General features: G+C 41.1%; 1 protein-coding gene across 1 annotated transcript in view; it reads right to left on the bottom strand.

Moving 5' to 3' along the window:
- Nucleotides 1-616: 616 nt before the first annotated feature.
- Nucleotides 617-20876, bottom strand: part of rims3 (regulating synaptic membrane exocytosis 3) — a 34734-nt gene continuing 14474 nt past the window's right edge. The window contains exons 3-7 of the mRNA XM_066717224.1: nt 14074-14215; nt 13489-13601; nt 12634-12735; nt 12003-12142; nt 617-11768 (exon numbers count right to left, since the gene is read on the bottom strand). Of these exons, the coding sequence (XP_066573321.1) occupies nt 11556-11768; nt 12003-12142; nt 12634-12735; nt 13489-13601; nt 14074-14215 (710 nt within the window). The 3' untranslated portion in view covers nt 617-11555. The remainder of the gene's footprint in view (nt 11769-12002; nt 12143-12633; nt 12736-13488; nt 13602-14073; nt 14216-20876) is intronic.

Below are 20876 nucleotides of genomic sequence, written 5' to 3'. Positions count from 1 at the left end.
GTGTCAGCAAAGCATCATGGGAAAGACACCTACTTGACACTATAATTGTTGTTCGAAAAGTCAACTTAAATATACAAAGACCGCTCATTCTGTCCATTTTGTGTGTTTTATTAGAGGACTGCAGCTCCCTGGCACAAGCTGACCAGTATTTTTATTTGATCTCATTCTCATCCTTATTGTTCAGTGCAGCATCAGCATCTAGGGCAGGGATGGGAAGACACAGAACTTGATGTCCCCAGTGCCTGCTGGTTTTCCTTCCACCTCACTTCTTCATTACCTCATTGAACTACATTATTTGGAAATCGCCTGTCCTTTCCAGGTATTAATTGGCTGTTAATTGGAAAGTGCATTGAACACCTGCTGAAACCCTGCCTGTCCAAGATGGTGCTGCCCAGCCCTGATGTGGAGGTTTTATTCCTTTTCTCCCTAGTCTTGAATTACACAAGTTGCATTTGAAACAATTAGCAGAAATATTTGTCCAGTGATTTGTTTTCTGTTGTGTAGGTCTTGTCACAACTACCGTGTTACTGAAGTTAAAAAAATGTAACTTTGTAAGCAGGGTTAAGAATTAACACAATACAAGTAAAGAGACAAATCATCACAGAAAGGCAGAAAATTGAGTCGAATAGAATTTTAATGACTTGGTCTGGCTGTCAAGGGGCATGCAGATACAAGCTTGATTTGAAAATTTTCAGTCTTTTTGTTTGTTCAATTTAATATTATAATTTATTTTATTTTTTTACAAAACTGCGTGCACCTAAAGTCATTGAGTTCTGCAGCATACAAACGAACAAAAATACCAGATTCACATTATCAAATACCGCACATAGAAAACATTTACAAAGCACAGGTATAAAATTACAGCTGTTTTGTTTAATTATTTCAGTTTTGTCATTTTCTTCTGTTTAAGCATATCCCTCTTTCAACAAAAAAAGTACAATATTTGCACTTAGAAGCTCGACTTATTTTGTTTTAATTTGGGGATACAGAAAAGTGGGCAAGGCAAGTTATAATATATATGTATAAAAAATATCCTTCATCTATTACATTTTTTTATTTTATTTTTTCCCTTTTCATACTGTATCTGTACCGTAAGCCGACTAAAACCAACATCTAGGGGAAGTAAGTAAAGCTGACAGCTAGTGGCAAAGCATAGTGCCCTGAGCTTCGGTTCATGTGGCAGTAGAGAATCCCCACAACTCTGATCGGTCTATCTTCCCAGGTGGAGAGAGGGGCCGTGGCGTTCTCAGTGTGTGGCGCTATAATTGTGTTTTCTCCCAGGCCTGCAAAACCAGCGGCACACAGAAAATACTTCTGCTGCGCGTTGAAAGCAATCCGATTCAAATTTCTTGAATTGTGTATTACTCGATAAAGCATCAGAAACACAGCCCTGAGCTTGGTAGTGCTACAGTGGGTCCAAGTTTCTAACTATGAGTAAACTGCCCACTCCACAGAACCAGGAATACGTGGACAGTTTATGTTGGTTTCTCTGTGTTTGGTGGATTGTGGCAGATTAACTGTTTATAAATGCATTTGTTCTTCGAATATTTGCAACAGACCTGAGATCGACACCAGTATAGTCTTCCGACACGCCACGCTCTACACACACAACTGAGAACACGACGCCACACAAACCTCGCACCAGCTCTCTCACAACCATGCGGCAAGGTGTTTTTGTGCTGTTCATTGCTCTTGTCCCACACAGCGTAAAGACATTTATTTAATCCTTAGGGCCAAACTGCAATGCTCTTCCAAAGCCACGTTCCCTATCAACAACAATAACAAGAATGATGATGCCGGTGATAAAAACAACAACAGAAACAAAACCTCGACAGAGGCACGATAGAACCCTGTACTCAGGAACATTGACCAAGAGCAGACTGACCCACCAACGGCATGTTCTGTCATTATTTGCCTACCAGACCTACTCTTGTGTCGTGGAGGCTGTAGTGCAAATATTGTAGGTGTAACATCTAACATATATAATGTTTGTCTGTTTGGGGTAAGCTCACATTCTTCATGAGGTAATTTGTGAGAGGAGAACGGAGCCGCGAAAGCTAAGATTGAATTTGTTCATGCTCCACTACTCATACTTTCTTCTCCTCTGCTCTCAGAGGCTCAGACCAGTGGCACTCCACTGTTCCCAGTATGACCAGGATCCCATGTTGATCTTTCGGCCACATTGTAAGTCTGCAATGGTTTCCCCCTGAGAATTCCCAGTTTAATAAGAAGAACATAAACAGACAACTGGACTGCTCATGTGTACCTGGGAACAAAATTGAAAAGCCCTGATCTGTGTTTATATGTGTGTGCGTGTGTGCGTGGATTCAAATCCATAATTCAACCTACCAAGTACATTAGTTGCCATGGGGGGACTGTCCTGCTTAAGAAACACTCCATATTAATACTTTTTAACATACATTTTTACTGAATGTCAAACAGAAACTAAATCAGCATGCCTCCCCAGCACTGAGTCCTGACTCGTACAGGCTCCACTGACCCGTGTTGAAAACCAAGACAACTATTGACTTTACTGCAAGGATCCCTCTGGGTGCTCTGCACAATTCTTCTCACCCCGAACCCCAGACAGGTAAGAACTTATTGCCAGTGACATATGGAAGGCGATATTTATGCTACAAAGCAAATTATATTTCTTACAATGCTTTTTTAATTTCCCAGAATGTGATTATAGCTCCCCTGTGCAAGTGTGCAGTATTTCCATATCAGAACATCACATCTGTGTGAGCGTTTTTACTGCAGTTCAGTCCAGATAGATCCTTGCACTAAATTCTTTTGTTGACATTTACAAGGGTTAGGCGTTTATTTAGGGACTGTATTTTAAAGTTTCTGTTTTTCTATGTTTCTAGTTTTTGCCTAGTGTCACTGAGGAGCCATCTGTAAAATAAAGAAATCTGCTGTAGTCAGACCAGGGTAGAAATCCCCCCCAAGTGACTTGCTGTCCATGTAAGACAGGAAGGACAGCCCCTGTAGAAAGATGTTCTCAAAAGATTCTGGTAGCAATGCAGTTCAGAAAAAAGCAACATACAGCAAGTGAAAACATTTAAGAAATACATTCATAGAAATCTTAAAGAGTTATATCTGAATACAATATGTATTCTACACTAAATATACATTTGTTTAAAACATTAAGCGATGCTTCTGTGGCACTTTAGCAAACCACTTTTTTTCTCAAATGATATAAGGCATACAACTAAACAAGCCCTCTGTGCTCTGCAGCTCCTCCTTTACTACTTTATATATATATATATATATATATATATATATATATATATATAAAAAAAAACTTTAATAGCTCTCTCTCCGCTCTCCCTGTCTCTAGTAAAAAAATAATTAAGAAAAAATAAGCTCCACATTGAATAATGTCTGCCCAGCCAAAATGCAACCGTCCAAATCTAGTCCTGTCATTCTCCAATCAAGTCATGCTGTTTGGCAAAAAGTGTTTAAACAACATCTAATAGCGTGAGAAGAGGCATCACCTCTGGCAGGAAAGGAAACGGTATACCTGTAAATCTCTTTCATTAAGACCTCGGCCAATAAGAAATACATTCGTGTCCAAGCTGAAAAGCCCTGAAGGTTTTTCTCAATACGAGGAAGAAACTCTTCCACTGCCAGACCACCCAGCAGTGCACTAGTGTCCCTCTCAGACCTCTCTGTGTTTGTAAGAACATAGCAGCACTCGACCACACGCATAGCAATAAAGGCAACCCCATTTCAACAGCTGGGTAGTTCACATACTATAGTCCAACAACAATCATGAACAAACTGCTTGTTAGTGTTTGTATGCAGTACAGATATTCAGGGTAAATAATTTGGTACTCAACCTGACAAACAAAAACAAAACACAAAACATTGGAAATGTAGCAAACTGGCCTATGTCTGCTCCTACTTTCTATCACAGCGACTTGTTGATTATGACTCACTTTTGTGGCCTTTGATCATCTCCAGCGGCCAGTTAAAGGAGAGACTTGGGAATTAAAATTGTCTTTTAAAGCGGTAACAAGGATGCTAATCAAGCATGGTTCGATAACACAATGATAAACACGTTGGCAGCAGTTTATAACCAAGGTAAAACCAGAGTCAAGTGTCGGAAAGTAAAGTAAAAACCTTGGTAAAGCTATAATAAAGCATGACACATGGACATTCATGGACAGTCACAGGCCAGACAAAGTACATGCATGGGAAAAACCTTGGGGGGGATACTGCTTGGTGACCGTGCACATTTATCGTGATAAATCTCCACAAGGGCATACACAGGAGACGGCCAAAGCAGATCTTTCAGTGCCGCTGACAGGACCCGATTCTCTGCAGTGGTCTAATGATTTACTCAAGAATGAGACCAACAGTGTGAATTCAGTTTAGAATAATTTGCCCTTTTTTTCCAATATTAAGATTATTTAGGGGAGCTCTTTGCAGCCATTGTGAGTGAGATGAAGTCACTCTTACGAACATACAAACGTCCCTAATTAGTTCCTCTTTTGACCAGCTTTCAAAAGTCAGGCATATGCTGTGAAAATCTGCTAAAGGAATAGATAAATAATAATAATAATTTGCGTAGGCCTATTTAATTGAAACAGTCAGATTGGCACTGAGTGTTTGTATGTGTATTTTGCATACCTATTTTTTAAACAGTGTTGTGATCACCATTAATGCTCGGTTGCTGCTTTCAGTACAGTACATATAAAACACGTGTACATACAGCCTTGAGATCACACACAAGAAGTAACACAGTTCAAAAAATTATTAATGTCTAATATTAATTTCATAATGTAGATCAAGGACAATAACATTCACAGCATAGATTAATACGTATTAAGGGTTATATAGATAGACATACTTTCTATGAAAAATGTAGCTTTAATAAACAATGCCATTGTTTTAAATAAATTAAATGTCCACTTTATCAGTACATACTTCTATCAGTGATCACAAAGGCATAATTTATATTTTATATATTTGCCTTTAGTTTAGAAGTGTGCAAATAATAATAAAAGTACCCAGGCTCTTAAATAGTTTTTTAGTCCATTAGTTTTTTCCCCCTCCCTGGAGTCCCTCACTCACAGAACAAAGATAACTGATACTGCAGTGATGAATACAACAATACATCTGCAATTGTGCAGAAGGTAAAGATTTATATGGTGCAGGTCATTAGAGTAAGCCTTACCCGCACAGCGAGTAAAGGAATTGTCTTATGGGCCTTAATTGCTTTGTTAATCTCCAAAATAAAGACAGGAGATATTTAAATCTTTCAACCAAAAGCTTAAAACCATCAAATAGCCTCTCTCTCTCTCTTTATCTCTCTCTCTCTCTTATAGTGCTTATAGTTCTTTAAGAAATAAAGGTTTCCACTAAACACATAGCCAAGAAAACCTACAGTCCCACAGGTGGTAACTTGCTTGCTTCCATATAAATAAATAAACCATTTACAAAATAAATAAGAAAATGGAAAGCAGATATATTTATTTAATTCTCCTATTTTTGTTGTTGTGCTCACAAACAAAGCCAAAGGAACTGAAGTCAGCTGGATAGCCAGGAACCATACCGCACATTCGGAAATAAAATCTCCTTATTTTCCAAGATCCGGACAGAATCCTCTGGCACCCATGTGACCCCACTGGATGGCAAATTAGTTTTGCCAGCAAAATGATAACTTGTAAATCTTTTGTAAACCATTTACATAGTAATTTTAGCTCTAGTAAAGTCTTGTTTGAGAGGTGTATAGTCCTTTGTTTTCAATGGGTAACAGTTTGAATTTCTCTTTTATATATTTTTAGGCAGTTTGTTCTCAACACCTTGGTGGAAATCAGAGCATGCATTCTTGCCCCCAGAGCATCCATTATCCATTGTTCAAAAGAGAACCAGACTGTACACAACAACACAACTACCAACCTTCTGTGGATGTCTCCCACACCCAGAATACGTGTATCTGAAATATACCATGACACATTTCCTATTGAATATGAAATATGAAAAGAAAATGTTTTTTTTCTCCTAAATGTAGATTTTCTGGTTTCAATTACATTGACAACACAGTATAGAGAGTTTTGTTCTTAAAATGTGTGTGTGTATATATATATATATATATATATATGTATAAAGAACATCTTGTATATACACACACACATCATGAACCCAAACAAAATATTTAAAAATATATTAAGAGTGGTCATAAAAAGATTTCAGGAGTGTTAGAACAATATGAATATTTCCTCTTCCACTAGCAAAGAATCAAAATGGATGAGACTGTTTCAGACTCTTTTTGGTTCTTTTGTTATATGCTTTGGTTTCAAAAAGAAAAACCACGTTGTGACCAGCAGACACCAGAACCAAACCTGATCCTGGACCGCTTACCCACACAAACTGAACTGGAATCAAAACAGCATGGTAAAGTGCAGCTATTCAACACTGAATAATTAACTTGCTTTACATTAAGTGTCCCTACTGCTTTTGCCTAGCAATTACATAGTAACAACAGATGTAGTTATTTCGTAATTACAGTATAATTATGCATCATTGCAATGCAATCACTGTGAATAAATGTTAGTATAGATGTGGCTATTTGAGTTTATTACTAAAACCCTACATACATTTTCTATATTGTTGAAAGTATTTTCACATCAATAACACTACAATCAATTAAGCATGACCATATTATAATTATGAATTTGCACATGTGTATTTACTAAATCATTACAGTGTGATTTGGCATACTCAATGAAAAGTGCTACTATATAGATCTTTAAACTGTTTGTCATTCTTAGATTCTTCTACACAGCTTAAGTATTCCCCTTCCAAAAAGAAATCCAGACTGTATTAAAAGCAAGTGACAGTTACTTTGAAACAACTGGAAACTCCCAGGTTGCTTTTAATAACAATTCTCACCTCTCTCTTCACCCCCTCGCTGCTCCTTCTTTATCACTTTATCATCTCAAAGACCCTTTCTTCAGGGCATATCAAAGACATTCCACAAAAACCAATATTTTAACATCACTCTCCAGAATTCCAGTTGCTGCTTCACTACTTGAAATTAGATGCATTCAATTGACTCAAAATGAACCCCTCGAAACAGCACATGAAAAAACAACGTACTATGCGAAAGCAGCAACCAAACAGAAGGATGAATAATACCAAAAATGCCTGAATAAAGTAACTGTAAAAAGAATAATAATAACAATAATAAAATAATAATAAAGTTCAGCTGATGCAGTAGTCTCATGCATTAAGATCAGTATTATTGTGCCGTTTACAATGTAAACACTAAATCCATTACTCCGTATTTGGAATAATCGTTTTAAAAGAAGAACAATATAATAATTATAATTAAGAAAATGAAAAATGAATTAAAAATAACATAAAAAGTTACATTTCAATTAAAGTATTTAGGTGTGTGTTTTTTGTTTGTTTGTTCTTTCAGGGACATTGCCACAAAGCCAAAATGTAGTTCTCACGCTGCAGCCAGTGCTAAGGTAAGCATATTTTACACTTGACTGCCTTTAATGCTCACATACCCCAACCAGGAACTGCATTCATGTGTATTGGTATTCCTTATTTCTCCGGTGCTGTAAAGAAAGACTGGGGTTATATTAAAGACTGCATTGAAGCAGTGGCTCAGAAGTATAAACAAATAAAAATAAAAACACCTTTTCAAATGTGAAGGAAGAAGGATTGAATGTGGGTACTTTTGACGCTGAAGAAAAACGTTTTCCAATGTCTTTCGCTATAAATCAAATATTCTTGGTGTCCTGGTTAAGATTGAAAATTTACTCCATTTTAAAAACAGGTTGCGTATCATTTTAGATAAAAGACAATTCTTACACCGAAGTGACAAAGCTTCTGGAAACTGACTTGTGCTCTGAAAGAATCCCAAATCTCTCCATCAGTCATTGAATAAATAGGAAACATGATCAAGAAACAAACAAGGAAAGATGTGAAAGATTTCAGATCCTGTTGGTGAGTTGGAAGTAATCTGCTGAGGGCTCATGCATCGATGCCTGGATTTGATCTTTCAGCTCGCAATTATTTGATTCAGATTGAGTGTTGGTGTTGCCGTTGTCATTGCACAACAAGTCTATTATATCACACACTCCTCTACCCTCTCCTGGAAAACCAGTGGGCAGCTAGAGCCCAACCAAAATGTTCCTGGGATTCCCCTCCATGCAACTGCTGCAACAAATTAAAAACATCCAAATAAAAAAGGGACTTGGAGATCATGCCTCTTGATAGTCTTATACGCATTACATCCAAAATGCAAAATCACTTCATCACAAGACAGGGGAGAGTAGAAAGAAACAAAAAAAGGAGATAGAAAGGGGTTAAAAATAATAAATTAATAATTCTAGTGTTTTAATTTCCTCATGTCTTTTTTTTTTTTTTTCTTAGCTTCTTCCAGAGACTTGTGGGCCCAAGGACCAACGTGTCTGATGAATTCACGATGATCTGAGTGAATGTGGAGGCTCTAGTCGAGCAGTGCAGGTAGTAATCCAATTAAATAGAAAAGTATGTGGAGATCTTGTGCCCACACTCCAGGTAGCAATTCTCTGGGTTGTCCATTTCCCCAGATGCTCTGATTCAGGCACAGCTTTAATCTGCTGAACTACTGCAATGAAGCTACTGCAGCAGGCTTCTTCAAACCTGGTCCTCCAGGGCCCGGGTGTCATCTACTTTGCACTGCACTCTGAGCTCTTAATTACTTAATTGAACCAATTAGTCACTTAATCTGAGCCCATTCAACCAATTTTCTGAGGCCCTCGGAAACTTAAAGAGTTAAGCTGCCTTTAGTAGGAATTGTACAAAGTCTTGTAAGAGGTAAAACGCTAAACAGAGCTGAAGAACAGCAGTTGGTATCGATCTGTCTAAACAAAAAAAGTACCCAGTGGAAACCACATTTCACATGCAAAGGGAAGGATACATGTTTGTCCTGGCAGCAAAACAGCTGTAGACATCCTGAAAGCGCATCTCTCTGCATCTTATTTTTGTTTTGTTCCAGTCTGTGTTGTTTTGTTTTATTTTTTACCATGATTAAAAATAAATCAATCTACAACCTTACACCAGAGTACATACAAAAAACAGCAACAAAAGATTTGGTTCAGAAAGTGTCTCCTTTTGTGCCATGTGAGAATCGGGGCTCGTCCAAGAGGTGTGAGTTGTAAACCATCCATCAGTGCTGTGCAGAGGAAAGCCTTCGGGAAAAGAAAGAACGAAATAAATAAACCCACTGTTTTTTTAAATGGGTGACTGTGTCATTTGACATCTTCAGGAGGCACCTTCTAGAAATGGTCCAGTTCGGTGTTAGTTTTTTGAATGGGCAGTAGTCTATTTTTCCTTTACCTGTGAGGAGAGTCTGTGGTAGTTCATGGGGCTTCTGGGTAAAGACTGTGCAGCAGTGAGGTCAGGGGGTATGAGGGTCTGTTTTTCTTTGTGGCTGTGTAACAGGCTCCTGATTCCTCATTGTGGAGGAGCTGCAAACTGTGCCGAGCTGGGAAAGAGTAGAGTTTAAACCGAGAACAGGACAGAGCTGGCCGGTTCTGCGCAGTGCATATAGTACAGCCTGCCGTGTGGGGCAGTGTCTGTGCTTGTGGAGTTCATGCTACTGAGAACACGCTCTGCTCAGGTCTGCTTTGACATCTCCCTGGCATGTCATGGATCCGCCAACAGTGTCCCATTTCTCATCTCGTCTTTTCATATATTTTCACCCGGATCGCCTCGCTTGAAACCAGGACATCGTGTCCCATTAATGCTACAGATTCTCAAACCAAAGGCCCGCGGTGGGGGAATTGGGATTTGTTCGTGCTGCATGCCAACAGGCTGTCGTTGATTTTATGTATTAATTAAATTAATCTAGTGATTTTATGTCTTGATGGTTTACTAGTCCGGCCGCAAAGGGCTCATGGCCAAACAGAAGTGATTTCGCCTCCTGTCTTTTACATCTCCTGTACTGATCATTGTGTCATTAAGCAAGTCTGATATTTTTCTTTTTAACGTTGGCAAAATAAATATATATATATATTTTCTTCAAACAAGCTAAAAAAAAAAGCACCTTAAAGTTTAATAACTGGTGCAAGTAAACGTGCAGAATGCTTTTCTAGAACAAGAACACAAATATATTGATATATTTATATATAATCTATACATTTATAGATTCTGAAATGAAAAGTAAAATGCTACTAAACTTATATGTTCAGGAGGCAACCCTTGATTATTCATATGTATATATAATTTGTTTATTTTAGTTTTGTCTCTTGGCTGCCAGATGTTTCTACATTTTGTAGAGTTGTACCTTTTAACCGTTTTATTGTTTATACATTTTTTGCATTTCCTTGAAGTCATTGACCTCTGTGGTCTTTGACTCTGCTACATATCCTTTGACATTGATTTCTTAACACATCAATGACAATAATAATAATAATAATAATAATAATAATAATAATAATAATAATAATAATAATAATAATGATAATTACTTTGGTTTTTAAAAAACACGCTTCTATTTTTTTGTTTTACTCAGGTTTGGCATAGATGGCCATCAAACTCTTGGTGTTGGATGGTTCTGAAATGAGATAACCTAGGAACTATGTAATTGATAGTTATTTTCCTCTCACGGAGAATGCCATTCATAGCTGCACACAGGAAGCCAGTGGTGTCTGACTTCCTCTAAGCAGACAAGGAAGTAGCCAGGGAAGTGAAGTGAATGCTACATCTTCTGAGAAACGGTTACGAAATTTAAAAAAATAAAAAACAGGAACAAGCAGCATTAGATTAGTTCATAGAGAAAGTCGTCACGAACACACTTGAGTCCTTCGATCAGCTTTAAAAAAAAAAAAAATCTGTGAAATCAGCCAGTTGTGGGACAGAGAAAATCATCCGCCATCTTTAGATGTGATGTGATGTGTGGTGATGCTCCTTTCTCTGATGTTGGCTGGCTGTCCCGCAGGCTCTCCCGGTCCACAGCAGCAGACAGGGGCACCCTGGCCTGTCTCACAGGGAGTCTCGGGGCTATGGGCACCATGGCAGTCTGGCATTGGGGGCAGGGAAGTTAGCTACCTTGTTGTAGAAGGGCCGATGTTATACTTCCACATATAAATAGCATATATATATATATATATATATATATATATATATAATTTAGTGTTCCTATAATATTGCATCTATTCGGTTTAGAGTGTTGCACTTTTACCTTACTTTGTATCTGTTTGAATGTAGATTATGAGCAATGCCCTATGTGTGTGTGTTTCAGTGTTTTAGGGAAAGGAGCAAAACACAGACAAAGTGGGACACACTCTCTGTCTCTCTTGTTGAGCTTCAGGAATGTCCTTTTTTTAGGACTGTAGTCACTTATCTCTCTTTCTCTCGATGTCCTATGTATGTCTGTGTTACTATTGTGTGTGTGTGGAGAAAGAGGGTTCAAGAGAGAGAGAGAGGACTGGTGTCCCTGTACCACATTCCCCTGCATCCGTCTGTGTGTGTGTCTGTCTGTCTGTGTGTGTGTCTGTCCGTGTGTGTGTGTGTGTGTGTCTGAAGATGTGAGTTGGGAGGGTTCTCTAGGGGCAGGTGGGGCTGGTGGCACTCTCCAGGGAGGACTGGGACAGGCGGCGGCTCAATGGCCCGATGGTGGGGTCAGCCAGAGAGGAGGTGGGGAACAGCTTGTACCAGCCGCTCACCACCACAGACAGGTCCAGGTCCTCCAGCAGGATCTGGGCCATTCCCAAGAAGCACTTGTGGTCCATCCGCCCATAATCCCCCCAGACTATCACCTGGAGAGAGGGAGGGGAGGAGAGAGAGAGAGGAACAGAGAGAGGATGGAGAGGGTGGGATGGAGGCAGGGAGAGAAAGAAGGAAGGGAGGGAAGGGGAAACGATTCAGGATTGTCACACTACAGAAAGAGACATCCCTCCCTTCCTCTCTCTATCTATTCTCTCTCTCTTTATCTCCTTCCTGCCTCCGTCCCTTTCCTCTCACACTCCTCCCTCCCTGCTGCTTCCTCTCACCTGCAGCACTTTGCCCTGGGGGTTTTCATCGAATAGCAGAGCCTGCTGGTACACCGGGTCCAGCGTCTTCTTCACCAGCTTGGTCTTCTTCTTGGCCAGACAGGCCCCATTCTCCAGCACATACACCTTCACATAGGCAGCTGAGGAGGAGAGAGAGGGAGAGTGCAGGAGAAAGAGAGAGAGACAGAGAGAGAGAGAGAAAGAAAGAGAAAGGGGGATTGGTAAAGAAGGAACCTGATCCACATTCAGTTAAAATAACAAAAATCCTAGCTTTCTTTTCTTTTCTTTTCTTTTCTTTTCTTTTGGTGTTTTGTTTGGTGTTGTTTTGCAGGCTACAGAGCAGTAACATGAGTAATGCTTCTTGTTTAGTTGTTCTAGTATATATGCACAATCCTGCCACATTAAAATGACCATACACCCCTTACCCCCAGACATAGTCCAGCTATGTTGAGGTGCAAAGCGTGGTTTAGAATTCCAGCAGGGTATTACACCTACAAACGTCAAAGGCCTTCTTAAAATCACAAGGCAGCCCCAACAGCTTTGAATTCTCCTTTCCCTTTTTAAACAGTGGAAGTCACTTTTTTGGAGGAGCAGGGGTACTTTATTTGTTTATCAACGTGAAATCCATTACCTGGGACTGTCTTGGAGCCGGGCTTGGGTGTGAGGCCTCGAGCCTGAATCACCTCCACTTCCAGCTGCCCACTCCGGTCCACCATGCCCACGTGGACGTCCCCTGCAGAGGAGGGGGAGAGACAGGCACGCACACCGCTGCGCATTAGCACCGGCCGCACAGTCGCACCACCTGATCACACCACACGAGCCAACTGAAAACAGGCTCTGGCCTAGAAACAAAAAACGAAAGCCCTCTGGACGAGAGGCCAACCAGACTGGAATAGCTGTAAACGACTTTCAAACACAAATGCAAAGAACCCAGACTGGTGCACATGAATTACATCATTATGCCCAGAACATAGGTTTTGAATGTGGGCCCCAGGATGCTTTGTTTCCCACCCAAGCCATTTGTGTGAAATGGTGCCACTGTTTGCTAGTAGAGAAACAATTTCATTCTGACTTGAATGAATAAATGAAGCCGATACGTTAAATTAAGCAAATGCATTAGTGTTGGAGCTGACGGCAGATTTGCCTTGCGTACAGCAGAGGGCGCCACACCGCTGTAATTTGCCTTTGCAGGGCTGTGTTTTCTGGACGGTTTCTTACAAGGAAATGTTCAGGAAAGGCTTAAGCTTCATGCACCCTTCTTTATATTTCCAAACGCTTTCAATTTACAACAATGACACTTAAAAATACACATGTGCGCCTGGCAAAAAAAAAAAAGTGAACACACAACACACAAAATAAATTAATATGAATGATACAGATACTCTCTATAGCAGTGTTTCTCAAACTTAAAAAAGCGGACCCCCACTAAACAGAAAATGTTGCTCTTATGTAATCAGTCCAAATATAAGTAAGGTAGTAATCTTACCCATAGGGGGCGTGGCTAACGTCTGTCGCCCGACGATCTGGGCGGGGCCGAGGCCATCCAGGAAGTCGCTGAACTGACTCTCGGGGCCCAGGCGCGTCGTGGGGAAGATAAACCTGCAGGACAGGACAGCCGATCGGTTAACGGATCGGTCAGCAAGTCGGTTGGTTGGTAAGATGGATATGCAGTCAAGCAAACAGGGGATATGATTTATATAACAACCTTCACCCATACATATTGCATTAGCTACTAGTGCTGTTTTAGGATGTAGGACTCGTTTCAATTAGGACAGAAGGCCCCGAACGCACATTGGGGACTGAGTTAAGGTTTGGACGTTTTTGCTGTGAGTAAAATATGTATGAAGTACGTGAAAAAAACATTTTCCGGGAGATGTTTCGGGAAGAGGAGTTACTGCACGGCTGTCTACAGTGAGGTACAGTGTGTGAGAGAGAGCACTAGGGTGGCAGCTGGTGTAACTGAAGAATAACACAACGCTTCCCAACCAACAACCTCCGAGCCCCGGATGACTGGCCGCCCCACTGCCCGGCTGCTGTCCGTTGTTGACGGCGGGGTTGTGCCCACACTTACGTGCCCTCCGAGCTGTTGCTGTTGGTGCTGCCGTCCGTGGACTCCCGGCTGCCCTGCCGTGTCACCCGGTTTCTCATCTCCACCGCGATGCCCGTCTCGGTGCTGCGCCGGATGGTGCTGCGCAGCTTCTTAGTCCCGCCGTCTACGCGGACAGGCATCCAGGCACAGAGACAGCGAGACACACAGACACAGACAGACAGACAGACAGACGCAGAAGAGGGCACAGGTTTAGGACAGGACCGTTTGTGAGGGAGTACAGCTGGCTTAGTCATATGGTTTTAATCTAATTGAAAGGGGATTTACAACACTTAACACTGTGAGGGTGCAAGCATTCCCCTTCCCTCTTCTGTGTGTATGTGTGTGTGTGTGTGTCCATGTGTGGAAAAGACAAGTAAAGTATTTTGAGTGCAGCTTTCCATTGGTGTTGATGTGGGATCGGGGGTCTGTTTGTGTGTTGCCTGTGTGCAGGTGCTCGGAGGCTGTTGGGCAGGGAATGAAGCATCATGGGGGGGGGGACTTGAGCTGATACTACAATAATCCTCTGGGTAAAGTGAGTGCTGTAACCTTTCCGTAACCTGTGCTGGCATTAGTCATATAATAGCATTGTATGTCTCAAAGGCAGGATTTAACACACTTTACTGCCAGGGGGTGGATCCAGCTGTGTGAGCACCATCACAGCAGGTCTTTCGGAGACTCTCACACACTTGGCTCTGATCAGAACTGGCAATGGCGCTTGTTAGCCCCACATATGTCTGAGCCACTGACCAATTGTCCTGGTTTTCCAGTGGTCATCCAGGATTCACACAGGAATTAGGATTGTGTGTCTGTGTCCATTTAAAATCAATGTAACACTCTCACAGTTTACCTACTATCTCAATCTTTACAAAAACATAAATTAACCCCCCATAAATTATCTGAATTTGGAAAATGTAATGAAATTCATTCAAGCTGCCCATCTCACTCGTGTGGGGATTGTTTGCCAGCTTTGGAAAATCAGGCCCGAATCCTCCTCCTGTATGTCCTGTGTGCTGCAGAGTCCAGTCCAGATCCTGGAGAGACCCAGTCCACTTAGGTATAAGGTCATGCCACCACTAAATCACACAATCCTGAGGACTTGGGGGATAGTTTGTTGGTGTGCCACTGAGTAGGGTTTTTGTTCAGTGATAGGGGTAACTCTTGTCCTTGATAGGCCCCAGATTCTGAATGATTTCTGTATGACTATTACTCGCTTAACTGATGTGAGTCCCAAGGTCCCACCTCTTTATGAAGGGACAATTTAAGCAGGAACCTATCAAATCTGCTGGCCTTCTCCAGGACCAGGGCTGGGGACCACTGGTGTGTATAGGTTGTGGTGGGCCACATTGCACACTGAATGACTAACTGGGTTCATTTCACCAGCCTCCACAGCTAACTAGGTAGCTGGGATTAGCCAGTCCTTGGCTTCCAGTCTTTGTAGGAAAATAAATATATATATATATATATATATATATATATATATATATATATATATATATATATATATTGTAATATATTGTGGTTTTGTCATTGCTTGATATATTTGCAATTTGATAGTGACAGAGATATGCCTCTGCAAATTAAAATACGTAAATAATACAATACCACACAAAGTAAAACTATTTAAATTGCAGACTGGACCGACTACAGTTAAACTGCGGGAAAAAAAAGACTAAAAATAGCCAGTCTTCCTTAGTAACGGAGACAGAAGTTTGCCGAAACCATACCAACAAGTGACGAGCACAGAACTGCCACAGCGCAATGTCTCACTGGTATTGATGTGGCTGATAAGAATAGCACGGCCGTGTATCCAAAATGTGACCGAGAGGTGATGCCGAGAGGGACCGTTGGGTAGGCTTCCGAGAGAGTATACAGCTCAGCTCTGTAGGGTGGGCAGGTTAATTGATCCGCATTTCAACCTCTGTACACATACACTCTCTCACTTGTGCACACACACACGCAAGCATCTATAAAATAATAACGCATTGATTGCTGAATGGCGAAGAGCCCCATTGTGTCTGTTCTCATGCCCCAACTTTTGTTAGGAAGTGTAGTTTTGTGCGCCTCAGGGCATTGGGCGAGAAGTGCACCAATTTTTGAATTATGCCTGTATTTGTTTATCATCCCACCCCTCAGGCAGGACATTATAGAACCATTTTTTACAGGCCCTTTCTATTTTTACAGCAGCAGTAACCCCCCCGTGGTGTATTGTGCAGGGATGGGAACACGCTGCCTCAGATCGCAAAAGGGCCCTTCAGACAACACAGGAGTTATAAATACACCGAGCCGCCGCCGTCGCTGCCCTCCCTCAGCCTGTCCACTTTGATAAAATATTGAAGGACAGGGTGCCCAGAAAGAGAATGTCACTGGTCCTGTGTTGTTGTTGTTGTTGAGTTTGGTTTTCCGCCCCCAAACCCCCTCCCGATTGCCGTGCTACTGTTTCCTCACCTTCTGTATGATTTTCTAAAGTAGAAAAACTAATTAGTGGCTCACTAAGTAGTTTCCAGAATGTGTCACTGATCCACTGTAGCTTCGGGCAATGCTAGCATTCTGTGCAGAGAGGTGCTAAAGTCAGCAACGGGGGGTCTAGTGACTCCTCCATGTGTTAGTGCTATGGGATGAGAAGCTAAATAAATTAAACTTCTTATGATTATTATTACTTGTAGTTGAAGTTTTAGTAGCAGTAGTTAATGTGTTGATTTGTTTTTAATCAATGGCAAAATCAATGAAGTTTTATTTCTCCATTCAATAAACCCCAGGGAGTTTTAGTCATTCATTAATTCATTCATTCATGTTCTGATAAAAATGGGAACTTTCTTCATCGGCACTGCAGGTTAACAGTATAACATTGAGCTCCTATATCAGCTGCTTGTCCTTACAGTCAGACTGGGCTCCTATAGCAGAGAACAGACTACTTACTGCTGGCTGCCATTGTCCCTCTAAACCGGCGTGCGCACAACAGCATCTCCCTCCGTCTCTCCTTGTCGAATCGCAGGAGATATTCCTGACTACCGACTTATAAATAGCAACTCGCCCTCACACTCCTCTTTGTGTGCATCTCTCTCTCTCTCTCTCTCTCTCTCTCTCTCTCTCTCTCTCTCTCTCTCACTCTCTCCCTCCCTCTCCAGCAGTAATTCACATTGTCATGGCGATACTCCGTGCTGCGCTGTGAGTCGCAGCCACAGAATAACGGCAACTAACAGTAACCCGCCTGTAACAAATATCAAACGCACCCAAAATGAGCTCTGCATGCAGTCCTTTATCAAAGTCTGCCCAACACTTTTCCCCTTTTCACACTCTTGTCACCAAACTTCAAAGACATTACGTTGACAGAACTGTTCTGTCCCCCCTCCACCCCTTCTCTCTCTCTCTCCTCTTGTCCACTTGTTTATTCTGTCTCTGCCACTGCAGTTCAGTTCATCCACTGAACTCCTGCTGCTTTTCAATACAACACCGCTCACAAAACCAGGCTTTCCAAATGCACCTCCTAATAGGCACCCTTTGCTAGCCAGCGCCATGGTAACCACCACACACTGTGAATTTAGACCTGTGTAATTGTAAATGTTAAAAATAAAAACACCTGTCTGTTTCCTTGCCTGAATGAGACACTGTGGGACCAACCAGCATACATATTTTTCAAAATAAATAAATAATAATTACAAAAAACAAACACAATCGAATGGCAATACACTGCGTTGACAACTGCACCTGAGTCTTTATCTGAGTTAAAGCCTTCAGGTCAGGGTTTGAGCAGTGTGTGTGGGCACTGTGTGTGTCTATACACTGCGTGTGTGTGTGCATGCATGTGCATTCTGTGCTCTGCACAGTCTCTATTTGAGCACGCTATGTTTGCAGGTGAACAGTGAGATGCTGTGCCGCTGTCTTGTTTACTAGTCTGGATTATTGTTTTTTATTGATTGTGCTTTATTGATGTTTGTATATTGTTGTAAGTTTCAATGCAATGCAGTGAGCCCAGTTTAACAAAAGCTCTGTGTGTCACTAGAGAGCCCAGTTTAACACAGTGCTGTGTGTCAGTAGGGAGCCCAAGTTTAACACAGCGCTCTGTGTCGCTGGGTTTCTGCAGTGGTGCTGCTCTGCTCTTCCTCTCCAATCCACCGCTTTGAGCAGCGTTTCCATGGCAATCCTGTCTGCAATGCACCAAGACCCCCCCAGATGGTCTCAGATGCCTTCTATTTCGTTATAGTTTATTTTCTTTTTCTTTTTCTCTTTATCTCAATATCTCCCTCTCTCTCTCCTTTCTCCCTTTTTCATTCTCTCATCTCTCTCTCTTCCCCCTCTCTCTTTCTCTCTCTCTCTCTCTGTGCACATTTTGCTTGCATGTGTGAAATCGGATTATCGTGAATTAAGTTGTTGTCAAAGACCTTGGAGAATCAGTAGAAAAACAAGTAGAAAGAAAAGTCCCAGGGGGAGAGCAAAACCAGACTGTTCTCTGCCCCTCATCCACCCCCCCAGAGAAATGGCTGAGCCGAGGTGTAGAAACTTGCCTGGCTGTAGTTAAGGGCCTGTATTCAGGTTTACCTGGGCAAACTCACCATGGGGTTTGTACACATGGTTTTACTATAATCAGGATATATAAAGGATTTCACTGTGGTTTTTCTATGACTTCAGCAAGCCTACACTGTGCTTTACTGTGTTCAGTATTCATGCAACTAAATTTGTTTCCTCAAAATATGTGTTATTATTATAATTTTATAATAATTAAGTACTTGAAGAGTAATTTCGTGATTTTTGGTTGTTAGTACTAAGTAATTACTTGTGTTTGCAGTGTAGTTAAAGTATAGTTACATAGAGTTACCATGTAGCCAATATGTAATTATTGCAAAGTTTATATCAGTGACTATAATGCATCTGTCAGACACATAATTGTAGTTTTGACACCTTGACTGATGATGATGATGATGATGATGATGATAATGATGATGATGATTATTATTATTATTATTATTATTATTATTATTATTGACATTTTCTGTGCATCTCTAAACTCTAGGTCTGTGATCAGATCTCATGCACGTTTCTCAGACTTAACAGGCAGAAACAGCAGACAGTGTCAGTCCAGATCAGTCTCACAGAACAGTTGACTGATATGGAAATTAAATCAGTTCTGGAGATGAGAGACACTTTATATTTTTCATCTTTATGCATTTATTTATTTATTTTCAAAAAATGCACTCTATCCTAATTAGTTGTTGTTTTTTTTTCTCCACATGGTGACTGCGGTAATGAAAACCCTGGAGAATCTTTCAGGCTTATTAAGAATTAAGGAGGCATCTGCAGAGACTGCAAGCAGGCGTGCTTACGCTGAAAAAGGCTGCCTAACTTATTAAACATTTAAATGGATTTTAAACCAAAAAAATAAATAACAATCTCACAATGAGAAACGTCACAACCTGCTATTTTGGGCTGCTTATATTTTAGTGCTTTATCTTCTTGTTCCTGCAGCACAGCACTGACATGCACCTGAAAATGGTTTCGCAGAAAGTTACATAACCTTTCGGAGGGATATGAGCCTGCATCTTTTGGTTCTTCTGCATTATTATAATTATGGAAGCACGACACGCACCCAGACCTTAACACTTAAAAATGAACAAGGCGAAAACAATAGCAACTACACACCTTGGTTAGTCTTAGTGAAAAACCAGGACAGGAGAGACTGTGTGTCCTGTGCCCCGTGCCGACTATCCCATGCCCTGTGCCCTGTGCTCTCAGACAGAAGCTTAGTGCGCCACTGCAGGAGATGCCCTCGTGTTTAGCCGTGCCCGTGAGGAAATCCACTGTAGGAACCAGACAGTGCTTCACAGAACAGTGTGACTCACTAAAGTCTTGACCCCTGTCTGTATCCAGGTGCCTCCAGACACACACTGTCTGAGGGGTCACTGTTCTCAGATGCATACATTAATGAAGGCATTAATAATGTAAAGTTTTTAAAAATAAAATGAGAGTGAATAGGATGTGGGTCTCACAATTATATATTTTTCCCATTGTCATTATTACTATTAATCATAATCATCATAAACACCAGTGTCTTTTTTAACACATTGTTTCTTTTTTTTTTTTCTTTCCTTTCTAATTTCTTACACCGGCAAGCATTTGCATTCGGAGAACAAGCCGAGGATTCGAGAGGCCACACAGATGAGGGTCCCTCGAGGCCTGTCTCCCTGATGGCACACAGGTCTCTGAGCATGAGAGGTACATTAATTACCGGCTATACAATTAGAGCACCCGTTTCTCTAAAGAAAAGAAAAGAGAAGAAACGAATGTCAAATGACTCTGTTGTCTGTCTGATCATTTTTTTTCACAGAACATGCAACCAGATACTGGAGCAAGTCTAACAGTATCAGGCAGTTATCCACACATCTCTGTAAGTCAACGTGGATAATTATTATTATTGCTAAGAGAGACTTTATATACGTATTTTTATTTTGTTTGATTTTCTGTACATATTTGTGAATGGGACAGCGAGTTTATCTTCATTGCAAATTAATTTTTGTAATGAAGAACTGAAGCTCATTAAATCCATCTGCTTCCATCCTTCCTTCCTCCCCGGCTTCCTGTTAATTGACGATTCATGCAGTATTAGCAAAGATCCTCTATTGCTCTGCCTGCTGATTGGCTGAGGCTGAACATGGCAACATTCTACCAAGCATAGCAACAGTAACCAAGTAGATGACAGTGGTTGTGATGTAACCCCCCCCCCCCCCCCCCCCCAAGGCTCCACTGCCCCTTCCAAATTTGGATAGAGATGCAAGTAGAAAAAGACAGCTTTC

The sequence above is a fragment of the Amia ocellicauda genome, chromosome 11, assembly GCF_036373705.1.
Source record: "Amia ocellicauda isolate fAmiCal2 chromosome 11, fAmiCal2.hap1, whole genome shotgun sequence".
Lineage (NCBI taxonomy): Eukaryota > Metazoa > Chordata > Actinopteri > Amiiformes > Amiidae > Amia > Amia ocellicauda.
This window is presented reverse-complemented; position numbering and strand designations above follow the sequence as displayed.